The sequence below is a fragment of the Pseudophryne corroboree genome, chromosome 2, assembly GCF_028390025.1.
Source record: "Pseudophryne corroboree isolate aPseCor3 chromosome 2, aPseCor3.hap2, whole genome shotgun sequence".
Lineage (NCBI taxonomy): Eukaryota > Metazoa > Chordata > Amphibia > Anura > Myobatrachidae > Pseudophryne > Pseudophryne corroboree.
Window position 1 is genome coordinate 1,018,292,126 of NC_086445.1, and position 18,817 is coordinate 1,018,310,942.

Genomic DNA, 18,817 nt, shown 5'->3' on the forward strand with positions numbered 1-18,817 from the left:
GAAGTGAGCCAGTGGAGAAGTTGCCCATGGCAACCAATCAGCTGCTCTGTATACTTTTATAGTATGCAAATTAGAAATGTTACGTTAATGTTGATTGGTTGCCATGGGCAACTTCTCCACTGCCTCACTTCTCCACTTTTATCACTGCTTAGTACATGTCCCCTAAAGCACCAACCAGTCAACTCGTAACTGCCATTTTTTAAGCACAGCCTGTGACATGGCAGTTAGGAGCTGATCAGCCGGTATTTTATCTCTGTCCACTTTATCTCTCTCCAAGGCTTAGTACTGTACATCTCCCCCTATGTAAGAACTGACACCCAAGAGCGTGGGAGGACACATACGTGAGGTTTGCAGAAAAATTCCCCTTTGCACATAGAGATGAGCGCCTGAAATTTTTCGGGTTTTGTGTTTTGGTTTTGGGTTCGGTTCTGCGGCCGTGTTTTGGGTTCGACCGCGTTTTGGAAAAACCTCACCAAATTTTTTTTGTCGGATTCGGGTGTGTTTTGGATTCGGGTGTTTTTTTCAAAAAACCCTAAAAAACAGCTTAAATCATAGAATTTGGGGGTCATTTTGATCCCATATTATTATTAACCTCAAAAACCATAATTTCCACTCATTTTCAGTCTATTCTGAATACCTCACACCTCACAATATTATTTTTAGTCCTAAAATTTGCACCAAGGTCGCTGGATGACTAAGCTAAGCGACACTAGTGGCCGACACAAACACCTGGCCCATCTAGGAGTGGCACTGCAGTGTCACGCAGGATGTCCCTTCCAAAAAACCCTCCCCAATCAGCACATGACGCAAAGAAAAAAAGAGGCGCAATGAGGTAGCTGACTGTGTGAGTAAGATAAGCGACCCTAGTGGCCGACACAAACACCGGGCCCATTTAGGAGTGGCACTGCAGTGTCACGCAGGATGTCCCTTCCAAAAAACCCTCCCCAATCAGCACATGACGCAAAGAAAAAAAGAGGCGCAATGAGGTAGCTGACTGTGTGAGTAAGATTAGCGACCCTAGTGGCCGACACAAACACCGGGCCCATTTAGGAGTGGCACTGCAGTGTCACGCAGGATGTCCCTTCCAAAAAACCCTCCCCAATCAGCACATGACGCAAAGAAAAAAAGAGGCGCAATGAGGTAGCTGACTGTGTGAGTAAGATTAGCGACCCTAGTGGCCGACACAAACACCGGGCCCATTTAGGAGTGGCACTGCAGTGTCATGCAGGAAGTCCCTTCCAAAAAACCCTCCCCAATCAGCACATGACGCAAAGAAAAAAAGAGGCGCAATGAGGTAGCTGACTGTGTGAGTAAGATTAGCGACCCTAGTGGCCGACACAAACACCGGGCCCATTTAGGAGTGGCACTGCAGTGTCACGCAGGATGTCCCTTCCAAAAAACCCTCCCCAATCAGCACATGACGCAAAGAAAAAAAGAGGCGCAATGAGGTAGCTGACTGTGTGAGTAAGATTAGCGACCCTAGTGGCCGACACAAACACCGGGCCCATTTAGGAGTGGCACTGCAGTGTCACGCAGGATGTCCCTTCCAAAAAACCCTCCCCAATCAGCACATGACGCAAAGAAAAAAAGAGGCGCAATGAGGTAGCTGACTGTGTGAGTAAGATTAGCGACCCTAGTGGCCGACACAAACACCGGGCCCATTTAGGAGTGGCACTGCAGTGTCACGCAGGATGTCCCTTCCAAAAAACCCTCCCCAATCAGCACATGACGCAAAGAAAAAAAGAGGCGCAATGAGGTAGCTGACTGTGTGAGTAAGATTAGCGACCCTAGTGGCCGACACAAACACCGGGCCCATTTAGGAGTGGCACTGCAGTGTCACGCAGGATGTCCCTTCCAAAAAACCCTCCCCAATCAGCACATGACGCAAAGAAAAAAAGAGGCGCAATGAGGTAGCTGACTGTGTGAGTAAGATTAGCGACCCTAGTGGCCGACACAAACACCGGGCCCATTTAGGAGTGGCACTGCAGTGTCACGCAGGATGTCCCTTCCAAAAAACCCTCCCCAATCAGCACATGACGCAAAGAAAAAAAGAGGCGCAATGAGGTAGCTGACTGTGTGAGTAAGATTAGCGACCCTAGTGGCCGACACAAACACCGGGCCCATTTAGGAGTGGCACTGCAGTGTCACGCAGGATGTCCCTTCCAAAAAACCCTCCCCAATCAGCACATGACGCAAAGAAAAAAAGAGGCGCAATGAGGTAGCTGACTGTGTGAGTAAGATTAGCGACCCTAGTGGCCGACACAAACACCGGGCCCATTTAGGAGTGGCACTGCAGTGTCACGCAGGATGTCCTTTCCAAAAAACCCTCCCCAAACAGCACATGACGCAAAGAAAAATAAAAGAAAAAAGAGGTGCAAGATGGAATTGTCCTTGGGCCCTCCCACCCACCCTTATGTTGTATAAACAAAACAGGACATGCACACTTTAACCAACCCATCATTTCAGTGACAGGGTCTGCCACACGACTGTGACTGATATGACGGGTTGGTTTGGACCCCCCCCAAAAAAGAAGCAATTAATCTCTCCTTGCACAAACTGGCTCTACAGAGGCAAGATGTCCACCTCATCATCACCCTCCGATATATCACCGTGTACATCCCCCTCCTCACAGATTATCAATTCGTCCCCACTGGAATCCACCATCTCAGCTCCCTGTGTACTTTGTGGAGGCAATTGCTGCTGGTCAGTGTCTCCGCGGAGGAATTGATTATAATTCATTTTAATGAACATCATCTTCTCCACATTTTCTGGATGTAACCTCGTACGCCAATTGCTGACAAGGTGAGCGGCGGCACTAAACACTCTTTCGGAGTACACACTTGTGGGAGGGCAACTTAGGTAGAATAAAGCCAGTTTGTGCAATGGCCTCCAAATTGCCTCTTTTTCCTGCCAGTATAAGTATGGACTGTGTGACGTGCCTACTTGGATGCGGTCACTCATATAATCCTCCACCATTCTTTCAATGGTGAGAGAATCATATGCAGTGACAGTAGACGACATGTCCGTAATCGTTGTCAGGTCCTTCAGTCCGGACCAGATGTCAGCATCAGCAGTCGCTCCAGACTGCCCTGCATCACCGCCAGCGGGTGGGCTCGGAATTCTGAGCCTTTTCCTCGCACCCCCAGTTGCGGGAGAATGTGAAGGAGGAGATGTTGACAGGTCGCGTTCCGCTTGACTTGACAATTTTCTCACCAGCAGGTCTTTCAACCCCAGCAGACTTGTGTCTGCTGGAAAGAGAGATCCAAGGTAGGCTTTAAATCTAGGATCGAGCACGGTGGCCAAAATGTAGTGCTCTGATTTCAACAGATTGACCACCCGTGAATCCTTGTTAAGCGAATTAAGGGCTCCATCCACAAGTCCCACATGCCTAGCGGAATCGCTCCGTGTTAGCTCCTCCTTCAATGTCTCCAGCTTCTTCTGCAAAAGCCTGATGAGGGGAATGACCTGACTCAGGCTGGCAGTGTCTGAACTGACTTCACGTGTGGCAAGTTCAAAGGGCATCAGAACCTTGCACAACGTTGAAATCATTCTCCACTGCGCTTGAGACAGGTGCATTCCACCTCCTATATCGTGCTCAATTGTATAGGCTTGAATGGCCTTTTGCTGCTCCTCCAACCTCTGAAGCATATAGAGGGTTGAATTCCACCTCGTTACCACTTCTTGCTTCAGATGATGGCAGGGCAGGTTCAGTAGTTTTTGGTGGTGCTCCAGTCTTCTGTACGTGGTGCCTGTACGCCGAAAGTGTCCCGCAATTTTTCTGGCCACCGACAGCATCTCTTGCACGCCCCTGTCGTTTTTTAAATAATTCTGCACCACCAAATTCAAGGTATGTGCAAAACATGGGACGTGCTGGAATTTGCCCATATTTAATGCACACACAATATTGCTGGCGTTGTCAGATGCCACAAATCCACAGGAGAGTCCAATTGGGGTAAGCCATTCCGCGATGATCTTCCTCAGTTGCCGTAAGAGGTTTTTAGCTGTGTGCGTATTCTGGAAACCGGTGATACAAAGCGTAGCCTGCCTAGGAAAGAGTTGGCGTTTGCGAGATGCTGCTACTGGTGCCGCCGCTGCTGTTCTTGCGGCGGGAGTCCATACATCTACCCAGTGGGCTGTCACAGTCATATAGTCCTGACCCTGCCCTGCTCCACTTGTCCACATGTCCGTGGTTAAGTGGACATTGGGTACAGCTGCATTTTTTAGGACACTGGTGACTCTTTTTCTGAGGTCTGTGTAAATTTTCGGTATCGCCTGCCTAGAGAAATGGAACCTAGATGGTATTTGGTACCGGGGACACAGTACCTCCAACAAGTCTCTAGTTGGCTCTGCAGTAATGATGGATACCGGAACCACGGTTCTCACCACCCAGGATGCCAAGGCCTCAGTTATCCGCTTTGCAGTAGGATGACTGCTGTGATATTTCATCTTCCTCGCAAAGGACTGTTGGACAGTCAATTGCTTGGTGGAAGTAGTAAAAGTGGTCTTACGACTTCCCCTCTGGGATGACCATCGACTCCCAGCAGCAACAACAGCAGCGCCAGCAGCAGTAGGCGTTACACGCAAGGATGCATCGGAGGAATCCCAGGCAGGAGAGGACTCGTCAGAATTGCCAGTGACATTGCCTGCAGGACTATTGGCATTCCTGGGGAAGGAGGAAATTGACACTGAGGGAGTTGGTGGGGTGGTTTGCGTGAGCTTGGTTACAAGAGGAAGGGATTTACTGGTCAGTGGACTGCTTCCGCTGTCACCCAAAGTTTTTGAACTTGTCACTGACTTATTATGAATGCGCTGCAGGTGACGTATAAGGGAGGATGTTCCGAGGTGGTTAACGTCCTTACCCCTACTTATTACAGCTTGACAAAGGGAACACACGGCTTGACACCTGTTGTCCGCATTTCTGTTGAAATAGTTCCACACCGAAGAGCTGATTTTTTTGGTATTTTCACCAGGCATGTCAACGGCCATATTCCTCCCACGGACAACAGGTGTCTCCCCGGGTGCCTGACTTAAACAAACCACCTCACCATCAGAATCCTCCTGGTCAATTTCCTCCCCAGCGCCAGCAACACCCATATCCTCCTCATCCTGGTGTACTTCAACACTGACATCTTCAATCTGACTATCAGGAACTGGACTGCGGGTGCTCCTTCCAGCACTTGCAGGGGGCGTGCAAATGGTGGAAGGCGCATGCTCTTCACGTCCAGTGTTGGGAAGGTCAGGCATCGCAACCGACACAATTGGACTCTCCTTGTGGATTTGGGATTTCGAAGAACGCACAGTTCTTTGCTTTGCTACTGCTTTTGCCAGCTTGAGTCTTTTCATTTTTCTAGCGAGAGGCTGAGTGCCTCCATCCTCATGTGAAGCTGAACCACTAGCCATGAACATAGGCCAGGGCCTCAGCCGTTCCTTGCCACTCCGTGTGGTAAATGGCATATTGGCAAGTTTACGCTTCTCCTCCGACAATTTTATTTTAGGTTTTGGAGTCCTTTTTTTACTGATATTTGGTGTTTTGGATTTGACATGCTGTGTACTATGACATTGGGCATCGGCCTTGGCAGACGACGTTGCTGGCATTTCATCGTCTCGGCCATGACTAGTGGCAGCAGCTTCAGCACGAGGTGGAAGTGGATCTTGATCTTTCCCTAATTTTGGAACCTCAACATTTTTGTTCTCCATATTTTAATAGGCACAACTAAAAGGCACCTCAGGTAAACAATGGAGATGGATGGATACTAGTATACAATTATGGACGGACTGACGAGTGCCGACACAGAGGTAGCTACAGCCGTGAACTACCGTACTGTACTGTGTCTGCTGCTAATATAGACTGGTTGATAAAGAGATGTCGTAGTATGTATGTATGAAGAAGAAAGAAAAAAAAACCACGGGTAGGTGGTATACAATTATGGACGGACTGCCGAGTGCCGACACAGAGGTAGCCACAGCCGTGAACTACCGTACTGTACTGTGTCTGCTGCTAATATAGACTGGTTGATAAAGAGATGTAGTAGTATGTATGTATAAAGAAGAAAGAAAAAAAAACCACGGGTAGGTGGTATACAATTATGGACGGACTGCCGAGTGCCGACACAGAGGTAGCCACAGCCGTGAACTACCGTACTGTACTGTGTCTGCTGCTAATATAGACTGGTTGATAAAGAGATGTCGTAGTATGTATGTATGAAGAAGAAAGAAAAAAAAACCACGGTTAGGTGGTATACAATTATGGACGGACTGCCGAGTGCCGACACAGAGGTAGCCACAGCCGTGAACTACCGTACTGTACTGTGTCTGCTGCTAATATAGACTGGTTGATAAAGAGATGTCGTAGTATGTATGTATAAAGAAGAAAGAAAAAAAAACCACGGTTAGGTGGTATACAATTATGGACGGACTGCCGAGTGCCGACACAGAGGTAGCCACAGCCGTGAACTACCGTACTGTACTGTGTCTGCTGCTAATATAGACTGGTTGATAAAGAGATGTCGTAGTATGTATGTATGAAGAAGAAAGAAAAAAAAACCACGGTTAGGTGGTATACAATTATGGACGGACTGCCGAGTGCCGACACAGAGGTAGCCACAGCCGTGAACTACCGTACTGTACTGTGTCTGCTGCTAATATAGACTGGTTGATAAAGAGATGTCGTAGTATGTATGTATAAAGAAGAAAGAAAAAAAAACCACGGTTAGGTGGTATACAATTATGGACGGACTGCCGAGTGCCGACACAGAGGTAGCCACAGCCGTGAACTACCGTACTGTACTGTGTCTGCTGCTAATATAGACTGGTTGATAAAGAGATGTAGTAGTATGTATGTATAAAGAAGAAAGAAAAAAAAACCACGGGTAGGTGGTATACAATTATGGATGGACTGCCGAGTGCCGACACAGAGGTAGCTACAGCCGTGAACTACCGTACTGTGTCTGCTGCGACTGGATGATAAATAATGATATAAAAAATATATATATATCACTACTGCAGCCGGACAGGTATATATATTATATAATGACGGACCTGCTGGACACTGTCTGTCAGCAGAATGAGTTTTTTATAGAATAAAAAAAAAAACACCACACAAGTGAAGTCACACGACGAGTGTTTAACTTTTTCAGGCAATCACAATATAGTATACTACTAACTATACTGGTGGTCAGTGTGGTCAGGTCACTGGTCAGTCACACTGGCAGTGGCACTCCTGCAGCAAAAGTGTGCACTGTTTAATTTTAATATAATATGTACTCCTGGCTCCTGCTATAACCTATAACTGGCACTGCAGTGCTCCCCAGTCTCCCCCACAATTATAAGCTGTGTGAGCTGAGCACAGTCAGATATATAATATATACATAGATGATGCAGCACACTGGGCTGAGCAGTGCACACAGATATGGTATGTGTACTATGTGACTGTCTTGTACTCCTGGCTCCTGCTATAACCTATAACTGGCACTGCAGTGCTCCCCAGTCTCCCCCACAATTATAAGCTGTGTGAGCTGAGCACAGTCAGATATATAATATATACATAGATGATGCAGGCATGCAGCACACTGGGCTGAGCAGTGCACACAGATATGGTATGTGACTGAGTCACTGTGTGTACCGTTTTTTTCAGGCAGAGAACGGATATATTAAATAAAACAACTGCACTGCTGGTGGTCACTGTGGTCAGTCACTAAACTCTGCACTCTCTTCTACAGTATCATCAGCCTCAGGTCAATCTCTCTCTCTCTCTCCTAATCTAAATGGAGAGGACGCCAGCCACGTCCTCTCCCTATCAATCTCAATGCACGTGTGAAAATGGCGGCGACGCGCGGCTCCTTATATAGAATCCGAGTCTCGCGAGAATCCGACAGCGTCATGATGACGTTCGGGCGCGCTCGGGTTAACCGAGCAAGGCGGGAAGATCCGAGTCGCTCGGACCCGTGAAAAAAAACATGAAGTTCGTGCGGGTTCGGATTCAGAGAAACCGAACCCGCTCATCTCTATTTGCACAGAGCGGACATGATCCACTGAGGCTGAAATGAGCAATATGGATTAAACAAAATGAAAATGACAGGTGCCATTAACTGCATCATCCAGGATAAAGCCTGCTTCTCCTTCTCCGATGGGGAAATTGCCCTTTACCATTTTCTGGGTTACATGTGGCTGCAGTCACTTCACAATGGCTTATGGACCAAGTTTTCTAGCCACACAAGGACCACATTATACCTAGATGTTGTTATCTTCAATTTTGTTGGGAAAGACTGGATTAGAAAAGTGTGGTCTGCTGTAAACTGTACACGAAATACAGCCATATGTACTATAAAGCCAGGTGCACATTGTGGAGAACACTTTGCAGCAGGGGCGGCTCCAGAACTGGTGCTCCAGCGCAGTTCAATATTCAAATAGAGGAGCCGCGCCAACTGCCACCAACTGTCACTTCAAACTGACTCACTGGTAGTTGGTGCGGCTACCCTATTTGAATGTTGGACTCTGCTGCGGCATCACCTCTGGAGCTGCCCCTGCTCTGCAGATCGGGAAGACACGCGGACCAGTGGATCAATTAGCAGATCAGTTTGCACCACGTACACGCTGAGCTATTTATACCATCCCAATATATAGATAAAACTGAATACATGGGCTGTTGACTCCTTAAAGTCATCAATGAATTATCCCGGGTTACTCACACTCTGACACACATAATAATAATAATAATAATAATAATAATGCAAAGCATGCTGTGAGTATAGTAGGGTTCACCATAGAGTGCTCTCTGAGGGGGGAAGTGTATGATGAACTGTACAGTATATAATGCAACATCAACATTGCAGCCCTGGATGAGCCTGTCTTCGAGAGATGTCTTCTGAGGAGACGGACAGGGGTCAGTTGCTGTGCAAAGTCAAATGTGACTACATCAGTGTCTACCAGGCTATGAGTCTTTGTTACAAAGGAAACGAGAGCTGGGTCTAAAAGGAGAAAGACAGCTCTGTGAGGACGTGGACATCTAGTAAGAGTAATGATCGGTGTAAACTTGTCTATTGCAATCACCATTTAAAGTTGGAATAAAAGAGATTCAGAATTATGTATAGCAGTGTTCCAGGGTTTCCTGTGTGTAACCCACAGAAGCAGTGGCGGAACTATAGAGTGGAGGGCCCAGGTGCAACAATATGCTTTGGGCCCCCCCGCCGCCCCCTTTTCACTGCAGCCGCCGCTGCACCCCTTGGCCCATCTAGTCTGCCTGTGTACACACAGATACTAGGGTTCATTTTTGTTGGGAGCCAATAAACCTATCAGTATATTTTTGGATTTTGGGAGGAAACCGAAGTAGCCAGGGGAAACACACACAAGTGCGGGTAGAACATACAAACTCCACACAGTAAGGGAGGATGGAGGGAATCAAACCCATGAACTCTGTGCTGCTCCTGACTCCTAAGTCCTGCAGCAGCCACCATGGTGTCAACGCCCCCATCCTCTTCTGCTTCACTCCTCCTATTCGTCCTCCTTGTTGGTAATTCATTCGATTCCTGTTATGTGCAGCTAGTCTGCCGTCCACCTTGCTTGCTGGTCCTCTTCTGCAGCGCAGCCTGAATGATACAGGGGGTGTGCGCAGGGACGGTGCTAGGGTGTACAACAGCCCCCCTACAAACTATAAATGTGTGCCCTCCTAGAAATATGGAGGCAAAATAGTGGTTGGTGCCCTACACCTACACACACACACACACACACACACACACACACACACACACACTCATTACCAACACCCCAGCAGCACCCAGACACTCCCCACATTCACCAACAATACACCAGAAGCACCCAATCACCCATCCTTCATTCACCACCAATAGCCTGCCCAGCCACACGTCTCATCATTTACTAGTACCAACCAACTCCCCTGAAGCACTCTGATAATCCCCCTGGCCCTTCATTCACTACCAACACCCACCACCACACAGTACTATTACCTCTACAGAAAAGACACCTCCACCTCGCACACTACAACACCCAGACATCCCCCCCATACACTACAATACCCAGACACATCCCCCTCATGCAGTACTATGCCCAGATACCACCCCCTCCTGTACACTACAATTCCGACACTCCACCTCATACACTGCAACACCCAGACACCCACCACCCATACACTACAATACCCAGACACCCACCACCTATACACTACAACACCCAGACCCCCCCATACACTATAACACCCAGACGCCCCCCTCATACACTAACGCACCCAGAACCTCCCCTTATACACCTCAACACCCAGATCCCCCTCCTCATACACAACACCTCCTCCTCAAACACTACAACACCTAGACACCCCCCATAAACTACAGCACCCAGACACCCCCCATACACTACAGCACCCAGACACCCCCCATACACTACAGCACCCAGACACCCCTTATACACTACAGCACCCAGACACGCCTTATACACTACAGCACCCAGACACGCCTTATACACTACAGCATCCAGACACCCCCCTCATACACTACAGCACCCAGACACCCCCCATACACTACAGCACCCAGACACGCCTCATACACTACAGCATCCAGACACGCCTTATACACTACAGCACCCAGACACCCCCCATACACTACAGCACCCAGACACGCCTCATACACTACAGCATCCAGACACGCCTTATACACTACAGCACCCAGACAACCCCCCTCATACATTACAGCACCCAGACAACCCCCCCTCATACACTACAGCACCCAGACACCCCCCTCCCTCATACACTACAGCACCCAGACACCCCCCTCATACACTACAGCACCCAGACACCCCCCATACACTACAGCACCCAGACACGCCTTATACACTACAGCATCCAGACAACATCCCCCCCCTCATACCCTACAGCACCCAGACAACCCCCCCTCATACATTACAGCACCCAGACAACCCCCCCTCATACACTACAGCACCCAGACAACCCCCCCTCATACATTACAGCACCCAGACAACCCCTCCTCATACACTACAGCACCCAGACAACCCCCCCTCATACACTACAGCACCCAGACAACACACACCCCTCATACCCTACAGCACCCAGACAACACACACCCCTCATACCCTACAGCACCCAGACAACACCCCCCCCTCATACCCTACAGCACCCAGACAACACCCCCCCCTCATACATTACAGCACCCAGACAACACCCCCCCCTCATACATTACAGTACCCAGACAACACCCCCCCTCATACATTACAACACCCAGACAACACCCCCCTCATACATTACAGCACCCAGACAACACCCACCCCTCATACACTACAGCACCCAGACAACACCCCCCCTCATACATTACAGCACCCAGACAACACCCCCCCTCATACATTACAGCACCCAGACAACACCCCCCCCTCATACATTACAGCACCCAGACAACACCCCCCCTCATACATTACAGCACCCAGACAACACCCCCCTCATACATTACAGCACCCAGACAACACCCCCCCTCATACATTAGCGCACCCAGACAACACCCCCCTTCATACATTACAGCACCCAGACAACACCCCTCCCTCATACATTACAGCACCCAGACAACACCCCTCCCTCATACATTACAGCACCCAGACAACCCCCCTCATACACTACAGCACCCAGACAACACCCCTCTCCCCCCTCATACATTACAGCACCCAGACAACACCCCCCCTCATACATTAGCGCACCCAGACAACACCCCCCTTCATACATTACAGCACCCAGACAACACCCCTCCCTCATACATTACAGCACCCAGACAACACCCCTCCCTCATACATTACAGCACCCAGACAACACCCCTCCCTCATACATTACAGCACCAAGACAACCCCCCCTCATACACCACAGCACCCAGACAACACCCCTCTCCCCCCTCATACATTACAGCACCCAGACAACACCCCTCCTTCCTCCCTCCCCCATACACTACAGCACCCAGTCATCCAGTCCATTAAAAAATCCAGACATCCCGGCAGCCGGGAGAAGCGTGGGTGAGAGAGGACGGGAGGTGTGACTGTGCTGCGGGGGAGCTGTCATATGAATTTGGGGCGGCTGATATGCAGCAGTACAGTACCTGGTAGCTAGCCCCGCCATGTCATGAGCCGCACTAGGAAAGCTGGGGGGAGGAGCCGAGGGGGAGAGCTGGCCCGTACAGTAACAGAGGCAGCCGAGGAGAGGCGGAGAGAGAAGAGCTGACCGCACACTCCTCCTGCTCTGGCCGGGACCCTGTCACTTCCGGCCACTAGAGCAACACTGGCGGCGGGCTCAGCGCTACCCGCGGCATACAGTGAGTCAATGTGACTCATTGTAATGGGGGCAGCTGTGGGCCCTTTTACCCCAGCGGGCCCCAGTGCAACGCACTGGTTGCACCGCCGATAGTTCCGCCTCTGCACAGAAGCACACAAAGCACTCACAGTAACACACAAAGCACCACAAACAAGGCATGGAAAAATGTAAATAAAAAACACTAAGAAAATGCTTAATACTTCTATCTACAAATGACTACGGGGGCTATTTACTAAAGCCTTGGGTGGAGATAAAGTGGATGGACATAAAGTACCAGCCAATCAGCTCCTGTCATTTTTCAAACACAGCCTATGGCATGGCAGTTAGGAGCCGATTGGCTGGTACTTTATCTCCATCCAAGGCTTAGTAAATAGACCTCGGAGTTCTGGCTTCAAACAATGGGGGCCATTCCGAGTTGTTCACTCGTTGCCGATTTTCGCTATGCTGCGATTTGTTCCTCATTGCGCATGCGCAAGGCACGCAGGGCGCATGCGCTTAGTTATTTAACTAAAAACGTAGCAGTTTTGCTGTGGATCCTGCGGCGCTTTTCAGTTGTTCTGCTGATCGGTGAATGATTGACAGGAAAGGGGCGTTTCTGGGTGATAACTGAGCGTTTTCCGGGAGTGTGCTAAAAAACGCAGGCGTGTCAGGGAAAAACACGGGAGTGGCTGGAGAAATGGGGGAGTGGCTGGCCGTACGCAGGGCGTGTTTGTGACGTCAAACCAGGAACTAAACGGACTGAGGTGATCGCAATCTGTGAGTAGGTCTGGAGCTACTCAGAAACTGCAAGGAAATACTTAATAGCAGAATTGCTAATCTTTCGTTAGCAATTCTGCTATGCTAAGATACACTCCCAGAGGGCGGTGGCTTTGCGTGTGCATTTCTGCTAAAAGTAACTAGCGAGCGATCAACTCGGAATGAGGGCCAATATTGGTTTTATGCACAATTGTGAGAGGTGACAGGGATGAAACCTGCAATGTATCATCCTTCATTCATTTGTTGTTTGTTGTTCAAATCCTTATTCGTGTACATATTTTGGGCTTTATGGGGACGGGGGATTCAATTACGTGTGGGTTTCCAGAAGACAATGTTAAACTCACACACTTTGGCCCTCATTCCGAGTTGATCGCTCGCTAGCTACTTTTAGCAGAAATGCACACGCAAAGCCACCGCCCTCTGGGAGTGTATCTTAGCATATCAGAATTGCTCTATTAGAAACAGGAAATGAATTAGTTATATCCGGATTAGAAATGCTGTTTAAGATAACTGATTAAGGATCGTTTTTAATATTTTAGGACCCAGTTATAATTGTTTTAAGGACAAGGGGGATTTTTATTTTTATTTTTATTATGCAGGTATTGGAAGTTTAAAGTGATAAACCAAACCACATGATGAGGTCACTTCCTCTCAATCAATTTCCTGTTGGCACATTATTGGCTACCACTATCATAAATATCTGGCTCCCCACACAGCAGGTCATGTCTTGACAAAGGTCCCAGGACCGTAACGCGTCGACAGACTGCTGTGTGAGTAGCTTTTAATCATTTGAACAGAGATTTGTTATGGACTTTTTCATCATTCCTTTTTTAATTGTGTTATGAATTTTGAATTTTTTTTTTTTTTATATTTTTTTATTGTATTTTTTAATCCTTCGATTGTTCTTCTATGGAATTTATGGACTTTTTTTAAAATACATTTTTATACATTGGTTACATGTATCTTTGTGGATCGGTATTTTGGAGGAATAAATCTATTGTTGAATCCTTGGGACACTATAACCGTTTGGGAGTCCATTCTTGACTAACAAAGCAGGAATTCAATAAAGAAACCTTGATGGGAGTATCCCTGCATTTATACTCGTGAGTTGTGGTACGCCATTTGAATATGATTGAATGCGTAAAGATACCTTGATAAGAGTCACCCTATTGACCATTTTGTGAGTTTGGGGTACGCTCCCATTTAAACAAACAATTGTGTAGGGTGGATGCTTAAATCTGTTACATATCAGTAACTAAAATATTTAACCTTAGTGTAAGTGAAGTACAGTCATACCATATGGTGTAGAATTGCACACATGAGTGGCGTTAATTGAAATACTACACATTGGTTGTTTTTTCCATCTTTCTACATTTATGAGATCACCGCCCACCGCGGAGGCATATCCAAAGCCACACCAGATATTCAAAGGGGTGGTCTTCTGTATGCCGACTGACGGGATCCCAAAGCACAGTATACCGGCGCGGGGATCCCGACAGCTGGCATACCGACACTTATTCTCCCTCGTGGGGGTCCACGACCCCCCTGGAGGGAGAATAAAATAGTGTGGCGCGCGTAGCGCGCCACCGTGCCCATAGCGTGGCGAGCGCAGCGAGCCCGCAAGGGGCTCATTTGCGCTCGCCACACTGTCGGTAAGCTGGCGGTCGGGCTCCCGGCGCCAGTATGCTGGTCGCCGGGAGCCCGACCACCGGCATATCGTAGTGAACCCATTCAAAGATACCTTGATAGGAGTCATCACCTCCTGTTTCGTGTGAGTTGGGGTACGATTCCCAGTCATTTTCAAATTGTGTTTTCAATTGACTCCTGGAACAAGATCCAGATTGATGTGATATCGTGTTAAAGATACCTTTATGGACATATCCCACGCTCGCATAGTGTGAGTGGGGGTACGCAGATTATTGTTTTTCATTGTTTGACACATAAACATAATTCATCACCATTTCCCTTTGCGCCAAAGGAACAAACTGATCCTACCTTTTTCGCTTTTACATACGTTTTTTTGGATTTAAGGTGAAATCCAACTGGTTCAGTTTGCCCCACAGGCAGCATTTCCCCATTGCGCCACTGTGTATATTTTACAAAAAAATTTTTAGACACTCCTGCGTTTTCTGCTGGCACGCCTGCGTTTTTTAGCACACTCCCTGAAAACGCTCAGGTTCCGCCCAGAAACACCCACTTCCTGTCAATCACTCAGCGATCAGCAGAGCGATTGAAAAGCTTCGTTCACCCGTGAGTAAAATAGCATAGTTTTGTGCAAAAATACTTAGCGCGTGCGCCCTGCTGTGCATACGCATGTGCAGAACTGCCGGATTTTAGCCTATTAGCAATTTTTTAGCAATTCTGCTAAAAATAGCAGCGAGCGAACAACTCGGAATGAGGGCCTTAGCCTTCAAGCCTGTACCCCAGATTTGCACAATTCAATTAGCAATGCCAATTTGTACTACTTGCAGCGAGGTTGTGCAAATTTTGTCCAAAAAGCGAATTGGAAAAAGAGCATAAAAAAGCGGGGAGACTGTCGTTGACCCCAAAAAAGTGACAACTTTGTTAGTAGGATCATATAGAAGGCTGTTAGTGGGATCATATAGAAGGCTGTTAGTGGGATCATATAGAAGGCTGTTAGTGGGACCATATAGAAGGCTGTTAGTGGGATCATATAGAAGGCTGTTAGTGGGACCATATAGCAGGCTGTTAGTGGGACCATATAGCAGGCTGTTAGTGGGACCATATAGAAGGCTGTTAGTGGGACCATATAGAAGGCTGTTAGTGGGACCATATAGAAGGCTGTTAGTGGGACCATATAGAAGGCTGTTAGTGGGACCATATAGAAGGCTGTTAGTGGGACCATATAGAAGGCTGTTAGTGGGACCATATAGAAGGCTGTTAGTGGGATCATATAGAAGGCTGTAAGTGGGACCATATAGAAGGCTGTTAGTGGGACCATATAGAAGGCTGTTAGTGGGACCATATAGAAGGCTGTTAGTGGGATCATATAGAAGGCTGTTAGTGGGACCATATAGAAGGCTGTTAGTGGGACCATATAGAAGGCTGTTAGTGGGATCATATAGAAGGCAGAAGGCTGTTAGTGGGACCATATAGCAGGCTGTTAGTGGGACCATATAGAAGGCTGTTAGTGGGACCATATAGAAGGCTGTTAGTGGGACCATATAGAAGGCTGTTAGTAGGACCATATAGAAGGCTGTTAGTGGGACCATATAGAAGGCTGTTAGTGGGATCATATAGAAGGCTGTTAGTGGGACCATATAGAAGGCTGTTAGTGGGACCATATAGAAGGCTGTTAGTGGGACCATATAGAAGGCTGTTAGTGGGATCATATAAAAGGCTGTTAGTGGGACCATATAGAAGGCTGTTAGTGGGACCATATAGAAGGCTGTTAGTGGGATCATATAGAAGGCTGTTAGTGGGATCATATAGAAGGCTGTTAGTAGGACCATATAGAAGGCTGTTAGTGGGATAATATAGAAGGCTGTTAGTGGGCATAAGGAAAGTACTGGATGCTTTTAAAAGATGTCAAATGGCTGCTTTTTAAAGTAAATTAATGTAAAATGATTATGAATTTCATTTAATTATGATGCAACTAAACAAAAAATGCAACAAATTTAGAAAAGAAGATAATTTAGGGGCAATTTGAGGTTAATTTGATTTTTTTTTATATAAAAAGCAATTATTTTTCATTGAATTAATTACTTTTATTAATTGTGGGGTGCACAAACTAATGAAAAAGTTGATTTTGGGGTCATTTGAGGTCATTTATTTTTCAACCCAAAAATTACAACTAATTATTGGCCCAATGAAGCTTATTGAAAGCTTCCAAATGTCTATTTCTTCGTGTGTGTGTGTGTGTGGGGGGGGGGGGGGGGGGGGGTTCCAAGTGGGTTCTAAAACAAGTCCCACTATTTTTACTTTAAAATAAAGGTTTTCCTTACTTTTCCACCTGCTTGGGGTGGGTGTACAAAAACAGGTGAATTTGCTCTGAAAAAGTAATTAGACTTTGGAATTGACTTGCAAATGTTATTTGCAATGCAAATTTGCTGTGAGTTTGCCTAGTGGGATCATACTTGCACTTAGGGGGTCATTCCGAGTTGATCGCTCGCTGACGTTTTTCACAGCGCAGCGAACAGGTAACTACTGCGCATGTGTATGCACCACAATGCGCAGGCGCATCGTACGAGTACAAAGCGAATCGTTGCTGGGCGATGGATTTAACAAAGAATCCATTTGCACAGCCGATCGCAAGGAGATTGACAGGAAGAAGGCGTTTGTGGGTGGAAGCGTTTGGAAAAACACAGGTGTGTCCTAGCGTTTGCAGGGCAGGTGTCTGACGTCAATTCCAGGACCCAAAAGACTGAAGTGATCGCAGCGGCTGAGTAAGTCCAGAGCTACTCAGAAACTACAAAAAACTTTTTCATACCGCTCGGCTGCACACGCGTTCGCACACTTGCAAAGCGAAAATACACTCCCCCGTGGGCGGCGATTATGCATTTGCACGGCTGCTAAAAGTAGCTAGCGAGCGATCAACTCAGAATGACCCCCCAAATTCTCAGAGCACAAGTTTCACTGCCCAGTAAAAGTTTATATATTGCCATATACTAATGTACACGACTCAGTTTAGTGCACAAATGGAATAGAGTTTGGACATGAAAGTATTACGTTATAGTTGGCACTTACCTCCTGTTCACTGGCCATGGCTAGCAGCACCTGCACCTTCTCATCCTCTTTGGGAGCGTACGGCTGGCCGACCCCCTCCGAAGCTTCTCAGCCCGGGAAGCCGGTCTCAGTGGAGGAGGCTGCAACTGATACAGTGTAACTGACACTCGTCTGAGACATTTGATAGTCGTGCAGTCACTATGGCGACCAGGAAGCTAAAAATCAGTAACTGTATTGATCAGGGGATGATCACGTTGTAAGAGGAGGATTGGCAACTCCTGATGACCCAACATGAAGGAAGACAGGAGTAAGTGATAAAGTCAAAAAAACCTTGACGTAACAGAGTTTTATTATAATCTGCAGCTTAGTGTTCATGCGGAAACCACTACACTGATAACAATGCTTCATCAATGGAAATGTTCTCGGTAAATATATACATTTAAACAAATGTTAATTATTTACTAAACCTCTGATGTATTACTGTATAGAACAAGGGGGGCAGATTTATTAAGCCAGGTGAAGTGATAAAGTGGAAGGTGATAACGCACCAGCCAATCAGCTCCTAACTGTCATTTTTCAAACCCAGCCTGTAACATGGAAGTTAGGAGCTGATTGGCTGGTGCGTTATCACCTTCCACTTTATCACTTCACCAGGCTTAATAAATCTGCCCCAGGTTTCCGCAACCTGAGGGAGTATTTTCAAAAGTTTTTATTTTTATTTCTAAGTAGGATCTATCTCCTCAGGGAACTATTTTTTTAGCCACCAACACCACAGAATATGAGGTGGGATTTGGGCCATATAGGCTGCACCCATAGGGGCTTATACTGATTCGGACACAAATGGAAAAGCGGACGGGTAAATGGGTGGGAAGGGTGCAAGCAGCGCCATAGCAGGGCGGCAGTGGGCTCTGGGCCAGTCCCTCCCCCTAAACCCATGATGTCATGGCTAGGGGCGTGGCCACTGGCTCTGGATTTGAAGTAAAGCACTGCCCAGAGGGTCCCAAGGACGTGATCAGAGCATCCCTTGGACCAGGGCCGGCTCCCCCCTCTATATGTGTCTGTGGA

The 18,817-nt window shown here is 47.5% G+C and overlaps 1 protein-coding gene across 3 annotated transcripts in view; it reads right to left on the bottom strand.

The window, feature by feature from the left end:
* TMPRSS3 (transmembrane serine protease 3) overlaps positions 1-17,887 on the bottom strand; it is a 107,774-nt gene extending 89,887 nt beyond the window's left edge. For all 3 annotated transcript variants that reach the window (XM_063950524.1, XM_063950523.1, XM_063950522.1), the window contains exon 1: positions 17,774-17,887. In XM_063950524.1, coding sequence (XP_063806594.1) covers positions 17,774-17,791 — 18 coding nt within the window. In that variant the 5' untranslated portion in view covers positions 17,792-17,887. The remainder of the gene's footprint in view (positions 1-17,773) is intronic.
* Between the last annotated feature and the right edge of the window lie 930 nt (positions 17,888-18,817).